Source organism: Mus caroli, chromosome 3 (genome assembly GCF_900094665.2).
Source record: "Mus caroli chromosome 3, CAROLI_EIJ_v1.1, whole genome shotgun sequence".
Lineage (NCBI taxonomy): Eukaryota > Metazoa > Chordata > Mammalia > Rodentia > Muridae > Mus > Mus caroli.
The window spans coordinates 35,480,136-35,502,288 of record NC_034572.1 but is presented as its reverse complement, the minus strand read 5'-3'; the positions used below and the strand labels follow the sequence as shown (position 1 = coordinate 35,502,288).

General features: G+C 44.4%; 1 protein-coding gene across 6 annotated transcripts in view; it reads right to left on the bottom strand.

The window, feature by feature from the left end:
• LOC110291105 (la-related protein 1B-like) overlaps positions 1-10,821 on the bottom strand; it is a 29,908-nt gene extending 19,087 nt beyond the window's left edge. Inside the window, exon 1 of one of the 6 annotated variants that reach the window (XM_029474925.1) lies at positions 10,190-10,821. In XM_029474925.1, the coding sequence (XP_029330785.1) occupies positions 10,190-10,736 (547 nt within the window). In that variant the 5' untranslated portion in view covers positions 10,737-10,821. Of the gene's footprint in view, positions 1-9,919; positions 10,095-10,189 lie in introns of those variants that run through there. The other 5 variants (XM_029474926.1, XM_021158061.2, XM_029474928.1 and 2 more) reach the window with 5 other exon arrangements.
• Between the last annotated feature and the right edge of the window lie 11,332 nt (positions 10,822-22,153).

Here is a 22,153-nt window from a genome sequence, read left to right as displayed (position 1 = left end):
GTAGCCCTGGCTGTCCTGGCACTCACTTTGTAGACCAGGCTGGCCTCGAACTCAGAAATCCACCTGCCTCTGCCTCCTGAGTGCTGGGATTAAAGGCGTACGCCACCACGCCCGGCTCTCAGTCAGTGCTCTTACCTGCTGAGCCATCTCGCCAGCCCCAGGATAAATTATTCTGCATAATACATTCACCAAGAAACATCTAGAAAAAGTGCCATAAGACTTCAAACTACATCTAGGAAACAAACAGATTTGGTGACTTTAATAGATTATACCCAGTGTCTCTGTTAGGGATTCTGTTGCTGTAAAACACCATTACCAGGGGCTAGAAAGATAGCTCAGGGGTTAAGAGCAGTTTTGCTCTTGCAGAGGACCCAGGTTCAGTTCCTATAGCCCACAATCATCCATAAATAAGAAATCCATCACCACTGACCTCTGTGGACACTGGACACACATATGATACATATACATAAATGTAGGCAAAACACTCATACACATAAACTAAATAAATCTTTTTTAAAAAACAAACAGCCGGGCATGGTGGTGCACGCCTTTAATTCCAGCACTTGGGAGGCAGAGGCAGGTGGATTTCTGAGTTCAAGGCCAGCCTGGTCATAGAGTGAGTTTCAGGACAGCCAGGGCTACACAGAGAAACCCTGTCTCAACAAAACAAAACAAAAACCAAACAACAAAAAACTACCATTAAAAGAAACTTGGAGAGGAACGCACTTGTCTCATCTTATACCTCCAGGCTATGAGTCCATCAAAGAGGGACACCAGGGCAGAAACCTGGAGACAAGAGCTGATTCAGAGCCAATGAGGGCTGCTGCTAACTGGGTTATTTCTAAGATAACTAGGATAATTCTCATATAATGTTAGTTGGAGTCAAGTTGACTAAACAAGCAAATACACTGAAATAAAAACAAACAAACAAACAAACAAACAAACTCACCAGGATACCCAGAACCTAGCCACACACAAAAAAGTAATTTTGTCTCTGAAGAAATTTGTGGGCTGGGGCTATAGTTCAATGGAAGGTAGAGAACTTATTCAACATACACAAAGTCAGTGCTCCAAACAAGCAACACAGACAACCATTGATTCACCTGTCATTCTCCTTAAAGAAAGTACATGGCAGGTCATAATGCCTTTAACTCCAGCAGTGAGAGGCAGAGACAAGCAGATTATCTGAGTTGGAGGCCAGCCTGATCTAGAGAGCAAATTCCAGGACAGCCAGGTCTTTACAGAAAGACCCTGTCTCAAAAAACAAATGAACAAAACCAAAACAAAAAACAAAACAACAAACAAAACCCCAACTGTCCTTAAGCCAGGTGATAGCTCAGAGGCAGATAGATATCTATGACTTTAAGGCCAACCTAGCCTACAGAGCTAGTTGTAGAACAGCTGAGGCTTCATAATAAAACCCTGTCTTGAAAACAAAACAAAACAAAATTAAAAATAAAAATAAATAAATGTAAAACAAAAGGAAAAAACAGTAGAAGATAACCTAGCCACGGGGCCAACCTACAGTGGGAGCTACTACAATGTATGTGGTGGAGGAATGGGAAAGAAAGAGAAGTCAAATGGTTTGAGCACTATGAAGAGAGGTAGAAGTGGAGACTCAGGATGGAGAGGCAGAGTCTGATGTGAATAGCTGTCTCTGCCACCTGAGGTCATAGTGAAGTCCAGGCCTGTGCTAGGGCCATGTCTGAGTTCAAGGCCATGCAGCAGCAGAGGTCTGTGTCAATGTACATGGGTCATATTACCACCAAAATCCATGTAAATTCCCTAGTCTGGGCTGCCAGCTCGGACCATATTGATGTCTAAAAGCTGTGCAGAGCTGGCCCCATGCCTTACTGGCTGCTGCACTTGGGAGAGGGCCCTGCATCTCACCTGGGTATTAGAGCTGGCCCTGTTGGTAGGACCATGGATGAGCCAGAGAGCTGCCCTATCTCCCCACTGCCCGCCAGGTCATGAGAGTGGGAGAGCAAGCCCTACTACCTCATAGCACAGTAGAGTTGATCCTGGTGTTGGGGAAAGAGGATAAGCTAGCCCTGAGGATGTGAAAGCAGGGGTGGGGTGGGTAGGGGTAGCTGATCCTGCCTGCCCCTTGCCTGATATGACCTTGAGTGAGCTAAGTAAGGCAATGCTGGAGAGCTGGCCATGGTAGTGTGGGTGTGGGAGAGCTGGTGAGCTGACCAACTCAGCTACCTCCCAGGCTCCAACCCAGGGCTTTGAACTAGCCCACGCCAACATCAACCCCATCTATGAGCTGCTGGAGCACATGAAGGGACCAGTCTGCAGATCCAAAGCTGCAGGATCTCCATGAACATCTGCAAGTAAAAATGTGGAGACAAAGGCTTATGCTGTGTAACACAAGGTGGCATACTATAGCTTCCACAAAGAGACTTGTTTTTTGTTGTTGGGTTTTTTTTACTTTTTTTGGAGTGGGTCTTTTTTTTTTTTTTTAATTCTTTTGTGGGTATGCAAGGGTGGACAAGGGATGGGAAATGAGTGGGACTATGGCGCACAAAGTTCACAAAGAATTGATTTAAAAATATCAAAGAAGAAAAAGAAAACTATCTTTAAGAAAGACTTTCAAAAATACAGTTGTATTTTTCATATTTATCCACTCTCCCCCTCATTCATTCACGTTTTGAGGCAGGGCCTGGGTGTGTAGCCCCAGCTGACATGAACTGGGTATACAGACCAGCTAGTCTCAAAACTTTCAGTTTCTTTCCTACCTAGTCTTGGAATTACAGGGTAAACCACCTCAACTAGACATACCAGCCTGGGATTGGGAGAGTCTACCATCAGTATGTGCTATAATAAGTTTCTCTCCTTTCTTTCTCTTTCTCTCTCTCTCTCTCTCTCTCTCTCTCTCTCTCTCTCTCTCTCTCTCAAGTCTGCCTGCCTGTCTCAGCCTACTGAGTGCTAGAGGTTAAAGGCAGGCAGCACCACTGCCCAGCTACCTATAATTTAAAAAAATTGTTCAAAGAAAGATGGTAACATGGCATACTGGTATGTGCCTATAATAATCTACAAATACATGGAATAGATAGCATGTGTGCGTGCAAACATACATGTACATATAGATAAAACATATCATGCCATAAAACATATACATTGGCAGTAATCAACATTTGATGATGCCTTGGATTTGTGAAATCACAGATCTCAGGAGTACCTACAGCCAGCATTTTACTAAGCCAGCATAATCCCTAACTAAATTCTAAATATTTGTCCTTATATCCAAGGGTAGTTTTCCCTCCTCATCGAAAAAACTTGAAACTTCTCTTTAAGAAAACCACAAGGGCCTAGCAAACACAGAAGTGGATGCTCACAGGGCATTGGATGGATCACAGGGCCCCCAATGGAGGAGCTGGAAGAAGTACCCAGGGAGCTGGGGGGATCTGCAACCCTATAGGTGGAACAACAATATGAACTAACCAGTACCCCCCCACACACACACACACACAGAGCTCGTGTCTCTAGCTGCATATGTATCAGAAGATGTCCTGGTCGGCCATCAGTGGAAAGAGGCCCATTGGTCGAGCAGACTTTATATGCCTCAGTACAGGGGAAAGACAGGGCCAAGAGGTGGGAGTGGTGGGGGGAGTAGGTGTGGGAGGGTGTGGGGGACTTTTGGGATAGCATTGGAAATGTAAANGAAANAAANACCCAATAATTAAAAAAAAAAAAAAAAAAGAAAAGAAAACCACAATCAAGCTGGGCGTGGTGGCACACGCATTTAATCCCAGCACTTGGGAGGCAGAGGCAAGCGGATTTCTGAGTTTGAGGCCAGCCTGGTCTACAGAGTGAGTTCCAGGATAGCCAGGACTACAGAGAAACCCTGTCTTGAAACCCCCCCCCCCAAAAAAAAAAACCAAAACAAAACCACACACACACACACACAATCAACCAAAATGCAGAGTTAGGGAGCGCCGTCCTATTGGATACAACAACTCACCCACCAATAGTTCAGAGAACATTGCAATAGAAGGGACGGAAGACAGTAAGAGCCAGAGGACCACAGAGTTTGTTATGAGATCAGGTCTCATAGGAATGTCAGAAACTACAGCCATAAAGTCTTACCAATATGACTACCTAAACATTCCTGTAACAGATATGCCAAAGCAGACAGAGGAATGACCACTAAGCCTCACTGCAGAAAGTTACAAACTTCAAAGGCAAGCTGAAAGAGGAAGAAATAGTCTTTCCCAGGGAAGAACCAACAATTAGTTATGCAATAACAAATGGTCAACCCTGCAAACATACATACAAGTAACATTATATACAGAGCAGGTTGGACTGTGTATAGGAATATGAATACATATACAAGAATAATAATGAAAAAAGAGGTCATAAAGTTGAAGGAACATTGAGAGGTATATAGAAGGGTTTGGAAAGAAGAAAAGGAGGAAATGAAGTAATTATAGTATAGTTTCAAAAAATAGAGAAAATAATAAAACACTCCATGAAATAAATGAGAGTGAGGGGCAGCCATGGCAAAAGAAACCAAAATCTTCAATAAAAATATTATTTGGGGGCTGGAGATATGGCTCAGTGATTAAATTAAAAGCACTGATTAGTTTTACACAAGACTCAGGTTCAATTCCCAGCACCCACATGGTGGCTCACCAACTCTAACTCCAGTTCTAGGGGATCCAATGCCATCTTCTGACCTCTTAAGGCATGATATACACAAGTGGTGCAGACATACATGTAGGCAAAACACTCAAACACATAAAATAAAAATATACCTAAAAATCCAGGTTGGTGGTACAGGCATATAATCCTAGCACTGAAAAGGCTAATGTAAGAAACTCAAAACAATCTGAGCTATGCAGCAAGACTCTAATCTAAAAAAAAAGAAAGCACCCCAAACTCAAAAAACAAGGAAAGGATTAATTCTGTCCTATGCTAACAAGAAAACATCACTGTATAGTCAAACAGTAATACTCTGTGGCATAACAGTTAATGTCTACATTTACCCTATGGACACAGACAATGACAAGATACATATAGAACATTATTTTGTCAAGATAAGGGAAGGGAACAATCAAGACTCAATAGGTCAATACTAAATTAGCTATGTGAGCTATATTTATGGATTACTATACAATTTTAAAAGTGAGTCTAGATTATAAAGAACTAGCCAGACAGGTTCTGTAGTCACAGTACTTAGGAAGAGGAGACAGGAGAATCAGAAATCCAAGGTCTGCCTCAGCTACTTAGTTTCAGGCCAGCCTAAGGTACACAAAGCCCTTTCTCAAAAAATTAAATTAAATTTAAAAATCACTCAGTGCCTTTTTGTTTTTTGTTTTGTTTTGTTTTCTGTTTTTTGAGGCAAGGTTTCTCTGTGTGGCTCTGGCTGTCCTGAACTCACTGTGTAGACCAGGCTGGCCTCAAACTCAAGATCAGCCTACCTCTGCCTGAGTACTAGGATTAAAGGCAAGTACCACCACCCAGCAATCATCCAGTACTGTGAATGAAACTTTATGTTTCATTCGTTCTATAGAATTCACTTGTTGGAAAGTAATTGTTTAAAAGGTCTTTAAAAAATTAGTAAACAGATTAGTCAGTAACATGACTCTTTTTGAAGGGAATATCACAAGATCAAAAGGTCATCTGTGTGGTGTGTGTGCACAAGCCCCAAGAGTTTTATTTATAAGGATATATTATATGTGCTATTTTACATTATATTATATACTTTATATTATATACTTATTTTCTAATAAAATAGAATTTGCTTTTAAGATGTATTTCATGAAGGCACTAACAGCAAACTTACGATTCCTGAAGAAAAAAAAAAAAAAGGGAGGAAGCAGGTTGATAAAAAGCAACATAGACAGGCATGGTAGCACTCGCCTTTAATCCTAGCTCTAGGAATCACTCAGTGCCTTTTTGTTTTTTGTTTTGTTTTGTTTTGTATTCTGTTTTTTGAGGCAAGGTTTCTCTGTGTGGCTCTCTTGTGAGGCCAGTCTAGTCTACATAGTGAATTCCAGGCCAGCCAGGGCTACATAATATAGTGAGATCCTTTCTCAAAACAGCATAGGGTTCAAAGAGTAAGGATGAAAAAAAATGAACAAAATATTTTCATACTCTGTTTCTGAAAAATTATACTACAAGACTGATTTTTACTGTACAACCACAGCTACAAGCAAGTAATTAACAAGTCTTAGACTGATATTTAATGAAGGGCTTATTAAATAATTACAACTGCTTAACATGGTTTGGGAAGGTCTCAGGTCAGAAGTCTTTTTTTTTTTGTTTGTTTCTTTAGACAGGGTTTCTCTGTGTAGACCTGGCTGTCCTGGAACTCACTCTGTAGACCAGGCGCTGGCCTCAGAAATCTGCCTGCCTCTGCCTCCCAAGTGCTGGAATTAAAGGCATGCACCACCACTGCCCAGCTAGGTCAGAAGTTTTAATACTGATCAAGATATTCCTAGGTAAGCCTGACTTTGATTGAAATGTTTTATCTGGTTTCCCCAAAATAGCAATATACCAGAGTCATCCTAAAACTGGAGAAGAGTGTCTGAAAACATGGAGCCATCAAAAATCTGTCTCACTTTTTTGTCTGGAGAAAGCTAGGCTGCTGAAATGGCTAAGAAGGTAAAGGAGCTTACTGTCAAGTCTGACCTGAGTTTGATCCCCAGAACACACATGATTTAAGGAACAACTCCCCCAAAGCTGTTCTCTGATCTTCACATAAACCACAATGATGCATGTGCACACACTAAACAAATAAATGTAATGAATAAAGCCCATGATCGTATCCTTAAAAAAAAAAAGACTCCCCATGCTTCTTATAATACATCTACCTCTAACAATGTTTATGGCAAAAAGTTGTGGCTGTAATTCCTTCACTTCATTAATATGAGTAATAGTTTGGCTGGAATTAAAAGCCTCTTTCTCGCCAGGCAGTGGTGGCGCACGCCTTTAGTCCCAGCACTTGGGAGGCAGAGGCAGGNGGATTTCTGAGTTTGAGGCCAGCCTGGTCTACAGAGTGAGTTCCAGGACAGCCAGGGCTACACAGAGAAACCCTGTCTCAAAAAAACAAACAAACACAAATCCTCTTTCTCTCAAGACTTCCTATTTTGTAGAATGAATTCTAGAATCATTCTATCAATTAATAATTTAATATTGCTCAATCTGTATTCTTTGAATCCTAAATGATCTCTGGGCATATTTGATTGCTTTTCATTACTATTATTCTCTTTTTGATACAGGAACTCATATTTTTCAAATATTTATTTCACTTTAATTATGTGTTTATCTCTGTGTATGTGCATGTAAGTGCAGGTGCCCAAAGAGGTAAGAAGAGAGTGTTGAGTTTCTTAGGAGCTGCAATTACACATATCCTCTACAAAAGCACTATGCACTCTTAAGCTCTGAGCTTAAGAGCTCAGAGCAGCCCTACCACCTCACTATATTGCTTTGGCTGGTCTCAAACTACAAGGTATAGTTGACCCTCTAGTCTCAACTTCGCTTGGACAATAGGCATGTGCCACTGCACAGCTTATTATCCCCCCCCTTTAAATCTTCATCTTTTAGAAGATTCCTTATTTTTATTTTTGTGTATGTGCACCACCCATGTGAGGACACCCTCAGGAGCCAAAGAGCAATAGATCCTCTATAACTGGGTGAGCCAGATATGGGTGCTCTGTCAAAAGCAGTAAGCACTTTTAACTACTGAGCTATCTGTCCAAGCTGTAGCCCACCCTATTCAGTTTTCTTAGGAAAACAAGAAGGAGGGCATGGCATCTGGCCTGCATGTAGAAAGCACTCTTGTTTTAAGTACTGTAAGATTTGGGAGCAGTGGCTCCTTCATGACCATTATCTCAGCCTAGATGGAGGTCTGGGTTTGTTGCTAGCCTCTATAATTCAGAAAAATGTTTATCAAAACAAACAACAAATAGAAGACTTGAACCTATCCATGTCATTAATTTACAAGAATAATGCCAAAAGTCAACTAGCTAGTTAGTAATAACCACACTATCACCCATTTCTTTCAGCAGTACATTCCTTACACCACCATCTTAAGTTACCCATTAGACACTGTAGAAGAAAAGCTTAAGAGTCAGCACTGCCACCCTGCCACAGATCTGAAGAAAAGCATTCCTAATACTGCAGTGACCCCAGGATGTAAGAGTTGTTAATACAGAAACATTGGTGCAACTAGAGCTCCTTTTGATTTTGAGAAAGGTCTGTCTACATAGCCCTGGCTGTCCTGAAACTAAGTAGTAGATCAGGCTGACCTTGAATTCAGAGATCCACTGCCATTCCCTCAAAAGTACTGGAATTAAAGGCCTGGCTTCTGATTTTCTGAGACCTTGATCTTGAGTGTAATCCAGGCTGGCTTCAAGATCATAATCCCCCTGTTGGAATTATAGGTATGGGCCACACTCCCAGTAAGTCACTGTATCCTTAATCTAAGGAGGACTGGAGATCCAAGGCACAAGTAGGTTAAACTGTCAAATATTTTTCCAAGTAATCTGCAATAAATTCTTGGGGGGGGAGGGGCTAGAAAATCTGCACATACAGCTTGATGATAAAGCACTTGCCTAGCAAGCACAAAGCCCTAGGCTCATCCCCATGAGGGGGGGGGGGGGAAGAATCTCCAGTTTCACTTTGAAACGTTTTAAAGTCTAGAAAACTGGGTTTATAAAAACTTGAGCCAGGTGGTGGTGGCGCACACCTTTAATCCCAGCACTCAGAAGGCAGAGGCAGGCAGATTTCTGAGTTCGAGGACAGCCTGGTCTACAAAGTGAGTTCCAGGACAGCCAATGCTATAAAGAGAAACCCTGTCTCGAAAAACCAAAAAACAAACAAACAAAAAACAAAAACAAAAAAAAAGCTCGGTTAATATTTCGTAGTTCAATAAATATTAAAACGCCTAATAATATGTGTAAATCTAGATATGGAGGAGTAACAGAGTGATCAACAGGTTTTTCTACTAAATTTAAAGACTTGGTATACCATGTTCTCTTCACTTATTTAGCAATGGTAGTAAACAGTCTTTTCAGCAGACCAGAATTATGCTAATACAAGATGGAGAGCAAAATTCAGTGCTTTTGTTTTGTTTTTCCTTAAGGTGTCAAAATTTAGTAAGAATTAATAAGGAGAGCAGAACGTCTATAATCCCAGTATCTTGAAGAAGGCAGTGACGTGAGGATCAAGAATTCCAAACCCTTCTGGGCTACACAAGTAGATAGTGTTTCAAAAGCAAACAAAATAACAAAAACAAGTTAGCATTTCTGCGTGCAAAACCTAAGAAACTAAATTGGTTCAACATTTATCTCCCCCTACAGGAGAGATACCACAATCACAATTGTACAGGATCCTTTCACCGCATTTGACCCTCACAACCCCATAAACATGCTCAAACTTCGGCTGTTCCACCAACTCTCCCCAGACCAGCGAAAACTTGCCAACAAAACAGCCGCAATCCCCACAGAAAAGTTGTTATTTTAGTGCAGTTTTATTTTTTTAAAAAAAAGAAGAAAAGAAAAAGTTTTATTCAGCATTTCCATTCTAACTTTTTTCTTTTTGACTTTTCTTCGAACGCCTAATCCTCTACATCAATCGGCATGCGCCACCAAATACAAGCCAGTCTTCATTTTATTTTCTAAACTGCAGTTGCTGCAACCCAAATAAAGCCCCAAGGGCCATATTGCATGGGTCAGCAGTCGAACGCAAAGGCACAACCCAATTGCTAACGCACAGGCTACCGTGGGGCCAGCTGTGCGATCCGGACTCTGAATCAACTGTCCTATGTCAGGCATTCTGAAACACAACCACACAACCGCAAAAACACCTAATACCAGCTGTCTTCACAGCCACATCTACCTAGCAGCTTTTCGAGACTTTCGTTTCACCACTTCACTTCAGGAGCCAGCCCAGTCGGACTTCCACTTACTCACAAATCCGCTCGTCCCGACTCGCCTCTACTCTGTGTCAAGTTCCCGGAAACTTTTCCACGGTATTCACCGCGTCTAGGACGCCGACACGTGAAGGCACGAGCCCAGCACAGCCCCGCTGCCCAGTCACCCACGTCGTGCCCCTACCCGTCAAGGAGAACCTGAGGTCCCACCTCTTCCTGTCGCTCCCTCTCCTAGATGTCCATTTATGTAAATCGGCACGGTGAATGACACCTAGGAACCAAACACCTCCCGCGGACCGCACTCACCGGCCTCCGGGGAGTCCTGAGCCGGCGGCGGCACGCCGGTGCCCACGTTGGACAGGTGCTGCGGCAGCTTCTTGATCCACGGGTTCCCCTTTGGCGGAGGCGGCGGCGGCTTGTCCTCGGGGCCGGCTGCCGCTGGGTCCTCGCGGGCGTCCTCCGGTGGGTCCCGCGGTGCTGGCGGCGGCAGCGGCGTTGGTGGTGGTGGTGGCGGCGGCGGCGGAGGCGGCGGCGGCAGCGGCGGAGCCTCCCCGCCGAAGGGACCCCCGGGCGCACGCGCCTTGTGCGCCAGGTGCAGCGCCAGCGGCCTCACGGGCACGGCCGCTTGCGGCACGCTGTGTCCCAGCACGAGCGCCGGCGACGGCTCTCCCCGCGCACCCGCGCTGGTGGCGGCCGCNGCCCGCTCCTCCCTCGNNTCCTTGCCCTCCCGCTCGCCGGGCGCCGGCTGCNCCGCCCGCCGGCTCGTCGCTGCCAACAGCGCGTCCCGGTCTCCGGCCACGGCGGGCGGGTCCTCCCGGGTGGCAGCGGCGGGCACCGGGGCGCGAGCGGACATGGCCGGCCCCTGGCCCCAGCCTCCTGCCCAGCCGGGGGCCGTCCGGGTCCAGGGAGCCCGGCCGCCCCTCTCTCCACACGGGGGCACCGACCCGCTTCGGTCCTGGGACGCGGAACCCGCCCGCCGAGGCGTGCAGCGCCCGGCGTGCCCGTCCTCCCCGCCCGCCGAGCGGAGCGCTAACCGCCCGCCGCCTGGCCTCGTCGCAGCGCACGGCCGGAGCTCGCCACTCGCGCCGGGCGCGCCCGAGCCGCGAGCCCTCAGCGGGCGCGGGCGACAACGCGGCGCTCCAGCCAGTCTGAAGGATCTCTGGCGAGCTGCGGAGGCGCGCGCGGCCTGAGCCGGTAACTGTCCCTGAGGGCGGGGCATGCAGAGGGCGAGGCAGCCGGGGGCGGGGCGTGCAGAGGGCGAGGAAGGCTACTGGGCGGGGCGTACAGAGGGCGAGGAGGGCCAATGGGCGGGGTGGCCAGGTAGGCGGGGCGATTATAGGCTGAGGCGGGGCGATGGGCTGGGCGTGCCGAGGCGGAGGTGTCCAAGAGGCGGGGCGCGCAAGGGGAAAGGCGGGCCAGTGGGCGGGGCGTGATATAGGCAAGAGCCAAGATAATCAGCGTTCAGTAGGCCAGGTGCCCAAGGACCAGGGCGAGGGCCAGTCAGGGTGAGGGGCGGGGCGGGTAGAGGGCGAGGCAGGTTAGGGGGCGGGCACCCTGGAGAGTGACGTGGCCATTTGTGGGCATTCCCTAAACGCTGCGGGCGACCGCGGCCTTTGGAGTCTTCCCGAGTGCGGCGGGCGTGGTTTGATGAGAGCCCCGCCCTAGCGGACCGCGAGGATGAACCTGCTACGCTTGGGGAGCATCTTACGTCTGTGACCCAGGGACTAGGAGGACAATCTTCAGGAACCAGGAGGACCAGAAAGTCCATTTACGCTAAGGTGAAGCGCTTCAGGCTTTTCACGAGGGCGGGTCCTCAGGACCGAGGAAAAGTTTCCCAGTAAGGATGTGGGCTCCGATAGGCACTCCTGATCCGGAGCCAAGTTCAAGTGAAGACCCAGCCTCGACATTACAAGAAGTGCACTTGTCGGTCCTGATTCTAACCCACAGACAACGAAATGATTCTTGAGTGCTCTTGAGTAAAACAAACACTAGACATTTCGCCACCTTTTTCATTTTTTCAGTGGATTTTGATGTTTTCATCAAACTAGGTCTCCTGTAGCACAAATTGACCTCAATCTCGAAGCTGGCCATAAGCTTACCATTCTAGTCCAGGTTGCCCTGGAAGTCATCGATTTAGACCAGTCTGGTTCTGAACTCAAACCTTTTAAATGTTGGGATGACTAACAGGCATGAGTGCTACGCACCAGCTAGTCTTGAACTTTTTTTTTTTTTAAGATTCTTTTAGAGTCCCTAAGGCTGGTATTAAAGCATAAGGACCACACCCAGTTGGCTTTGTACTTTCACTCCGTCTAGATTTCTTTTTTTAGATCCGCCTGCCTCTGCCTCCCAAATGCTGTGATTAAAGAAACGCACTGCCCAGCATGAATTGGTCTATTTTTAATCACAAGAATGCGAGTACGTGTGTGTGCATTTGTGCACACACACAAGTGTGCAGGTGCCCTGGATTACCAGAGGTATTGAATCCTCCTTGCGCTGCCGATACAGGCTGTTGTGCCCAGCACGGTGCTGGGAAGCCAGAGTGCAAGCACTCTTAATCCTCAAGCCATCTCTCCAGCTCCTTTGCTTTGAACAACTGACTGAGTGAAAAAAAGAGCTACAGAGGAGAGGACATGACTACTCCTAGGCATGGTGGAGGAATCTAGAGTGGACATGACCAGACTGAGACTGAACTGGAGGCATGTGGGGGGGGGGTAGAAGAGTGGAGAGAAAGGGACAAATTTTAGCAGCCTGGAGGCCAAAGGTACAAAAGGGACATGCAACCAGAATAGCTGCATTATATTAAGGGAAGAGCAGCCCAGTTGCCTGGGCTGAGGAGTCCAGTGTAGGGACTGGGGGTATGGCAGCCAGGAGGGCCCTGTAATTGTTTGGGGCTGAAGGATGCCTGGAGAACCTAGCTTCCAGGTCCCCTTTGTTAAATAGGCATCTCAGCCTTTTGCCCCAGGGATTTGAGATTTAACTTTGACCTTTACTCCAACTCCCAAATGCTGGGATTAGAGGAGGTGAGCCATCACTCCCAGTTTATTTCACAGGCTTTAATCTGTAGGAATAGCACTGGATCACAGTTTAACTATGTTCCCAATATTGCTCCCCAGTGATGGGTAGTGACATAGTACAGATAGATACATTTTGGGAAGCCTAGCAAGTTCTTTCTTTTTAGCATTGAAATTTGATCTGAGGTGATATTGGCCTCACATGCTTCTGGTTTAATGAAGTCCTATTCTGCAAGGTCATCATTGAGAGCTATTCCTACTGGTGAAAAGGTTTTCTCCACCTCACACCACCTCCAATCCTGTTGAATAGTGTACTCATGACCTCACACATTACATCAGCTATAAAGTGAGGCTTTGCTGTGACCCTAAGCAACCTCCTGAAACTGGTTGCTAGTCAATGAGGACTGTACTTCCATCTGTATTGCCCAATGCCAACTTTTTTGTTTTGTTTTTTGTTTTTTTGAGACAGGGTTTCTTTGTGTAGCCCTGATTGTCCTGTAACTAGCTCCTTAGATCAAGCTACAAACTGACAGAGATCTCCCTGCCTCTGTCTGACAGAGATCCCCCTGTCACCTGAAATGCTGGGATTGAAGGCATGCACCACCACTGCCTAGCTGCTAGCTGTTCTTGTAATCAGAGTTGTTTTTTTTTTTTCAAGACCTGTTGGGAAATACTTAATTCTTGTATAAAATTGTACCAACAAGTACTAGTCAATGGGATTCTGAACACATTGTATTTATTTATTTATTTATTTATCTATTTATTGTTTTTTTTCGAAACAGGGTTTCTCTGTGTAGCCCTAGCTGTCCTGGAACTCACTCTGTAGACCAGGCTGGCTTCGAACTCAGAAATGCGCCTGCCTGTGCCTCCCAGGTGCTGGGATTAAAGGCGTGCACCACCATGCCCGGCTGTGTTTATTTTTTACCATCAGTTTATTGAAATACAAGACTGAGTCAGGGGAGGAAGAGGAAATAGGATAGTGTCTCTCTAAAATTCCATTTACTTGTGCTGCTGTGGATATTTAGTGTATGCATTTGTATGTGTGTACACACGGGTACGTGTATGAAGGTCAGAGGTAGACTTCAGGCAGCATCCACCCATTTCTCTTTATTTATTTATTATTTTGATGTAAGTTCTCTCACTAGCTGGAACTCACCAACTAGGCTAGGCCAGCTGGCCAGTGAGTCTGAACCTCCCCGGTGCCACCATGTTTGGTCTTTTTTTGGACATCAAACTCAAATCCTCATAAGTACTTTACTGAGCTCTCACTCTAGTTCTGGATTGTATTTAAAGATCATAGACTTCTCAAAAAAAAAAAAAAGTTTCAGCTGGGCATGGCACACACACCTTTGGTCCCAGAACTTGGGAGGCAGAGGCAGGCAGATTTCTGTGTCTGAGGCCAGCCTTGTCTACGAAGCGAGTTCCAGGACAACCGTGACTATACAGAGAAACCCTGTCTGGAACAACTCTCCCCCCCACCCCACCCCCAAAAAAGAGAGAGACAGACAGATTCTTAAGTCGAAGTGAATGACGAGGAAAAAAACAGTGTTTCTAGGAACAGTATTTGCTTTGCCAGTAGAGAATTGAGAGCAGTTGTAAACTCCAGAAAACAGTGGCAGGGGTTAAAGACTTGGACAGAAGCTGGCTGGCTATTATCTATCTTTCAAGTACTTAGAACTCTTGCCTCCTCCTCCTCCTCCTCCTCTTCCTCTCCTTCTCCTCTTCTTCTCCTTTCTTCTTCTTCTTCTTCTTCTTCTTCTTCTTCTTCTTCTTCTTCTTCTTCTTCTTCTTCTTCTTCTTCTTCTTCCTCTTCTTTTTTTCTCAAGACAGGGTTTCTCTGTGAAGCTCTGGCTGTTCTGGAACTCACTCTGAAGACCAGGCTAGCTTCACACTCAGAGCTCCCCTGCCTCTTGCTAGGCAACTTGTGCCACCGCTGCCTGGCCATACCTACTTCTTGTAAAGAGCTTTGATGTTTTTGTTGTTGTTCACTCTAGCCTTTTTCTTTTTCTGCTCTTTTTATTTGTTTCGTGTTTTGTTTCTGAAGAACAAGCAAGAAAACTTTTATTAAGAGGCAGAGCTGGGGCTGGAGAGATGGCTCAGCAGTTAGGAGCATTGACTCCTCTTCCAGAGGCCCTGAGTTCAGTTCCCAGCAACCACATGGCCCTCTTCTGGTGTGTCTGAAGACAGCCACAGTGTACTCAGAGAGATAAATAAATCTTTTTTTTTTTTTTTAAGAGGTAGAGTAATACCTGCCTAAGAAGGGTCTGGGAAATGGGTTGTCCTGTGTTTTATTTGGTTGCTTTGTATTTTTTGTTTTCTTTTCTTTTGGTTTGTTTATTGTGACAGAGTTGCATTAAGTAGCCCAGCCTGCCCTGGAATTTGCTATGTAGCCTAGACTGACTTCAAATTTTAAAATGTACCAGACTTAGCCTCCCAAGTTCTTCCTGGAGCTGTAGTTATGTACTACCCAACTTGGCAATCCTCCTTCTCCTGACCTTGTACTAAAGAAGTCTAACTTCCCTAGATAGTAGCAGTGTGCAGACTTGCCCTCTAGCATCTGAATATTAGAAAGGTCTGAAGATATGGAAGTTCACAGTCCTCGTTCCCTAAGTCAAATCACCAAAGCTTATCAGCAGAGTTTTCCCTCTACCTGTTCTGTATTTCTAATCTTTGCCCTTTTAGCCATAGAGATGATAAGCACCAACCCTCAGGGTGTACTAGCTGGCCCCAGATTCTCTGAAGATAGTCCATACCTCTGTAAATGGTCCTTTAACAACTTCAAATTATGAATTCTGAATGTTCCATCTGTTACTGGCACCCTAGCTGAGCCAGTTTGCCATTGCTAACCTCCATTTTGTTCCTTGACTTTTCCTTTATAGCTAGAATATAGCTTATATCAGATTCTTCCTCCATTTCCTAGTTCAAAACCATGGAGGATCCAGACAAGATGTCAGGCACTTGTAATCTCAACTACTCAGAGATGTGGGAGGATCACTTAAACTCAGGATTATGTGGCCAGCATGGACAAACATGGAGATAGATCTCTGTGCCTAAAACAGTGCTGGAAGTGAAATGTCTAGGGTGCCAAGAAAGCACTTGGCCATTTGTGCCCATTTTTCTAGTAAAAATAAATGAGTCACTAGCTAATCTGTGAATGATTTGTTCTTGAATAGGGGTTATCCATCCTAGCCTAGAGAAACAAGTTATTTGGGTCAAAACTCTACTATAAAGGCAAATGGGTAGAGAATGAAGAAATGAGCTCTCCAATATGAATGTGAGAGGAAGCATCCTCTAGCCAACAGCCCCCCTTCTGCCGAGACAGTCTCATGTGACCCAGACTAGCATTGAATTCTTTAAATTCCCCGGGAAAACTATGAATTCCTAATCATCTCACCTGTAGTTCCCAAGTGCTGGAATTACAGGCCTGTGTCATCACACTCAGTTAATATCCTTGGTGAATGGTAACCACTTTCTAGTCCTTACAAGTTAAGAGACATGATTGTCATTCCCTTCCATACTAGTTCTGTGAGAGCCAAAGTTATGTTGTAAGTTTTACTATGCCTAAGAGGTCTGTCTTAGGGTTTTACTGCTGTGAACAGACACTATGTATGGCCAATGTAAGTCTTAAAAGGACAATATTTAATTGGGGCTGGCTTACAGGTTTAGAGGTTCAGTCCATTATCAAGGCCTGAGCGTGGCAGCATCCAGGCAGGCATGGTGCAGGCAGAGCTGAGAGTTCTACATCTTCATCTGAAGGCCTCCAGGCAGTTAGGAAGAGGGTCTTATTTCCCACACCCACAGTGACACACCTACTCCAACAGGGCCATGCCTTCTAATAGTGCCACTCCCTGGACCAAGCATAAATAAATCATCACAAGAGTCATGAAATAAGATACCTCTTAACCTGCAAATCCTTTGCCCAAGGACAGATAATTCCTGAAATACTGGGGGCTATTGTGTATGGGAGATAACAACCCGTATGTTTTAACACCCCTAAACAAGTCTGTTTGACCCAGCTATACCAGATATGCTTGATCAAATGTAGACAGGAGGTATGTAGGTAGAAAATACATCAGGATATATGCCTGCCTCCTTATTGACTGGATGGGAAATATGGTGGCCTTATGGGTTGCCTTTTTAAGTCTCTGCAAAATGTGACTTGTCATTTTCGGGGCACCCAGGAATAGACCTGATCAGAGTCCATCCTCCTGGCTAGTATTTAATTAAAGCTTGCTTCATATTTGGCTTAAAAAATGTGTAGTGGTTTTATTCTCGCCTGGTGGAATTAACAGTTCCTTCATCGACAAGAAGCTGCCAGCCAGCAGTGTTCCAGGCTCTCACTAATCCTACCAATTATGGGATCTTTTTACTGCTACCTGCATACTGCCATCACCCTTCCATCATTCTGCCACTGCCAGTCTTCTCTGCCTCCGCTAAGGCCCATGTCATACTGTGAGGATTACATGAGATAAATATAACATATAGCAGGCATATTAAATTACTGGAGATTACCCCCTTAATGTAATGGGAATTAAAAATCTAGAGGACATAAGTTAGTCTCTTGAGAAAATGTTCTTTAAGAGTAAAACCTGGCCAGGGTGGTAATGGTGCATGCCTCTAATTCCAGCACTGGGGAGGCAGAGGCAGGCAGATCTCTGTGTTAGAGGCCATCCTGGTCTACAGATTGAGTTCCAGAACAGCCAGGACTACACAGAGAAACTGTTTCAAAACAACAAAGACAGTCTTACTGTTTACCTAAAGCTGACCTTAAACTTGAAATTTTCATTTCTACTTGAGAATATAAGGCACAAAACAACTCTTCAAGCTTAGGTAGTTTTCAGTAGAGCAGTCTTACTGAAATAGGAATTTAGTATTTCAAAAGCTTATGTGTCTGGGCTAAGAACTTCCAGTCTGTAACAGCAGAGCTAGAATTGATTGCTTTCTCTCTACTTTCCCATACTATTTGGTGTCTTTCTATCCCTCTGTCAAGTTTTTGAGACAGGGTTTCATGTAACCCTAGATGTCTTTGAACTACTGCTCCTCCCACCTCCACATCTGTGATGGTTTATATATGCTTGGCCCAGGGAGTGGCACCGTTAGGAGGTGTGGCCTTATTGGAGTAGATGTGTAACTGTAGGTGTGGGTTTTAAGACCCTCGACCTAGCTGCCTGGAAGCCAGCCTTCAGATGAAGACGTAGAACTCTCAGCTCCTCTTGCACTATGCTTGCCTGGATGCTGCCATGCTCCCATCTTGATGATAATGGTCAGAAATTTTGAACCTGTCATCCAGCTCCAATTAAATGTTGTCCTTCTAAGAGTGGCCTTGGTCATGGTGCTCACTGCTTTTGCAGAGGATCAGAACTTGGTTCCCTGCATCTATAGCAGATAGCTCCCAACTACCTGGACACTATGTTCTGACCTCCACTGGCATCTTCACTTAGATGCACATACACACAGACAGACAGACACACATGAAATAAATCTTTAAAAATAATAACATAAGGCTGGAGAGAAAGTTCAGCACTCAAGAACACTTGCTGTTCTTGCAGAGGACCTGGGTTTATTTTCCAGCACACACACGGTGGTTTACACCTATCTAACTCCAGTTCCAAGGTATCTATCTAATTCTTTCTTCTGACCTCTTTGGGCACCAGGCACAAATGTGGTGCACATATATACATAAAGGCAAAATACATATACACATGAAAAAAATCTAAATTAAAAAAACTTTCAATAACACAATGGTAATATTTAATCTTTAAAAAATATTCTAATAAATAAAATCAAAAGAGAGAAAAGTAGACCTTTTTCTCTTTTCCCGTTCTGAAGAAACAAATTTTATTTTTTAAGTTTATGTATATGGGTATCTTACCTCCATGTATGTATGTGTACATGTATGTATGTGGGTTATGTTCCCATAGAGGGCATCAGATTCCCTGGAACAGGAATTATGAATGGTTGTGAGACACTATGTGGATTCTGGGAATTGAACCTGGGTCCTCTATAAGAGCAAGTACTCTTACCTTCTGAAGCATCTCTCCAGCCTAAAGGAACAAGTATTATTGTTTTGATATGGGTTCTTCTTGTATATCCTAGGCTGGCCTCAAATTGGTGAACCTCCTGTCTCATCTATCAGTGTTGACATTACATGCAGGCGCCACTACACTCACCCACCATTTCAGACTCTCTGATAGCCTAATCTAGCTTACTATTAATTTCCCTATAGAGAAGAAGTATGCATGAGTGAAATCTAGAGTTGAATCCATTTTTACATTTAAATTAATTCATTTTATTTATCATTGTGGGTGTGTGCAAGAAACATGTTTATGGGTATACATGTGTCATAGCACATGTGTAGATTCATGGACAACTTGAAGGGTCAGCTCTCTCCGTCTACCTTTATATGAACTCCAGAGATTAAAGTCAGGTAGTCAGGCTTGCATAACAAGCATGGTTATCTGCTGAGCATATTGGTGGCCCTTCCATGCTTGTTTGTGACACTTTGATCACACATTAGGTAACTGTAGCTGTGCAGATTTCTGGGTCTTCTAGTCTATTGGCCTATGTCTTTTTGTGAAATACTTTGCTGTTTTTGTTACTATCGCTGTAGCATATCCTGAAGTGAGACAATGAGGTCTTACAGTATTGCTCTTTTTGTCTACAATTACTTTGGGTCCTGGGGGTGTTTTGTGAGTCCATATGAATTTTAGGATATTTTTTTCCTAATTCTGCTCAAGACATCATTGGAATTTTGTTAGGAATTACACTGAATCTGTAGCTTGTAGATGATTTATTTTTATTTCCTTAATTAGGTTTCTTCTTAGGTTTCATTTTTTAAAATGAAAATATGAGGAGACTATATTCTGGTTTCATTCTCAGAAAGTTCATTATTTATGAACAGAAAGGCTTTCCATTTAATGTGTGTGTGTGTGTGTGTGTGTGTGTTTGTGTGTGTGTGTGTGTGTATGTGTGCGTGAGTATGTTTGCCTGCACAGGTTAAAAGAGGATGTCAAGTCTTTATCACACTGTGAGTTTCCCACTGAAGAACCTGCTGGTGTCCAGCAAGCCCCAAAGAATCCGTCTCTTCCCCTTCCAGTGCTAGAATTACAAGTATATGCTCTGCCACATTCAGCTTTTAACATGGTTGTTGGCATAGTAACCCGGGTCCTTGTGGTTGCACAGAAGCATTCTGAGCCATTGAGCCATCTCTCTAGCCCTTGAATGTAATTTTTGGTATGTAATGAAATGTGCTAACATTAGGAAGATCTGCTATAACCCTGGAACGTACAAAGTCATTGATGGGAAAATAAAGGAAAGGCTTATGGCTTTCTTTTTTCTGATGTAAATACTTTTGCCTTTATTATATTAATTAATTAATTAATTTGTAGTGGTGGGATCAAACTTAGAACCTCACAAATGTTACCACTCTACCACTGAACTCCATCTCTAGCCCAACTGTATTATTGAATGGCCCTTGAGTGGGAGTAGCTGTATTACTGGATAGCTGCTTCCATCCCAAGGAAATGATACACAGTAGTGTAAAGGTGTGTGACAGGGTTACCTGGCTTGGGCACTGGCATACTAAGGCCCTGGCCAAATCCCATCTACACTCTACAGCATAAACTAAGACTAGTGTCTTTGATCCCTACCTCCACTTCATTGGTGGGTACTGAACCCAGGCCTTGAACATGCTAGAAAAGCACTCTAAAGATGAAAAGAGGGTTATTTTATGGCATGTGAAAAATCATATGAAGTTCAAATTCCAGTTCTTCCTTAAAAAGAAAAGATTTTTAAAAACTCTTATTTTTATGTGCACTGGCCTTTTCTCTGCATATGCATGTGTGAGGATGCCGGATACCTTGAAACTGGAGTTAGTTACAGACAGTTGTGAACTCCATATGGGTGTTGAGAATTGAACCTGGGTTCTCTGGAAGAACAGCAGTGTTCTTAGCCTCTCAGACATCTCTCCAGCTCTCAGTCCCTTAAGTATAACACTGTTGGAACACAGCCATGTTTACTCACTTCTGTTTTTTATGGCTGCTAAATAATGCACTAATTCAGTTGTCACAATAAAACCGTGTGTGGTACTGTCATCACTTTATGTTATTATGACAAGTATGGAGAACAATCAAGTGGAATTTTATAAACATACTACAAAGGGTCCAATATGTTCCAGACACTAGGAAAGCAGAAGCAGGAGATCTCTGTGAGTAGAGGCCAACCTGGTCTATATATTGCTATCTATGTACCAAGTTCCAGGCCAGGCAGAGCTACATAGAAAAATGAAATCATTTACTTAGGGATGGATTATCATCAGATTATCAGGCAGTACATATCTGTGCAGACATTCTCTGAGCAAAATTATGCAAGATATCCTGGTGGAACAGCCTTGATACATGAATATTTGCAAAAGATTTTGATGATAGGGAACAAAACTTTGAACCCGAAGTAAATAAATTATCTCCTTTGGAAAAAAAAATTCTACTCTCAGTTCAGCATAGTGCACATCCCCCTTTAGTTCCAATGTTATGGAGGCAGAGGCAGAGAGGCAGAGAGGCAGAGAGGCAGAGAGGCAGAGAGGCAGAGAGGCAGAGAGGCAGAGAGGCAGAGAGGCAGAGGCAGAGAGGCAGAGAGNAGAGAGGCAGAGAGGCAGAGAGGCAGAGGCAGAGAGGCAGAGAGGCAGAGGGGCAGAGGCAGAGAGGCAGAGAGGCAGAGGCAGCTGCAGGTGGATCTGTGAGTTCAGGGCCAGTCTGATTTACATAGTGAGTTCCAGATCAGATAGGGCTACATAGTGAAATCTTGTCTCAAAAAGAAATTATTGACTTTTGGAGACGGTGTCTCTGTGTAGTACTAACTCTCTTGAGTTGACTCTGCACACCAGCTGGAGTACAACTCAGAGATCCACCTGCCTCTGCCTTCTGAGATAAAGACACGTACATGCATGCAGATTCATGTACACATCAATGGTCCACATGCGGAGTCAGCCCAGCTGACTGTGAACTATAGGTCCTCCTGCCTCAACCACTCCAGTGTTGGCATTAAGGATCTGAGCAGCCAAATCAGCCTTTCAAACCGTTCCTTGGCAGCCTTTGTCCAGGATCCCGTTCCTCCCAGCCAAAGGGGATTCTTGGCTAGCTGACACCTTGAGGTTTTGTTTGCGATATGTTTACTATCTCTAATGTAATCACATCCGAGTTAAACACCGAGAATCATGTGTCAGAATGATTGTTCTCCTGAGACCACATGGTACAAAGCGGGC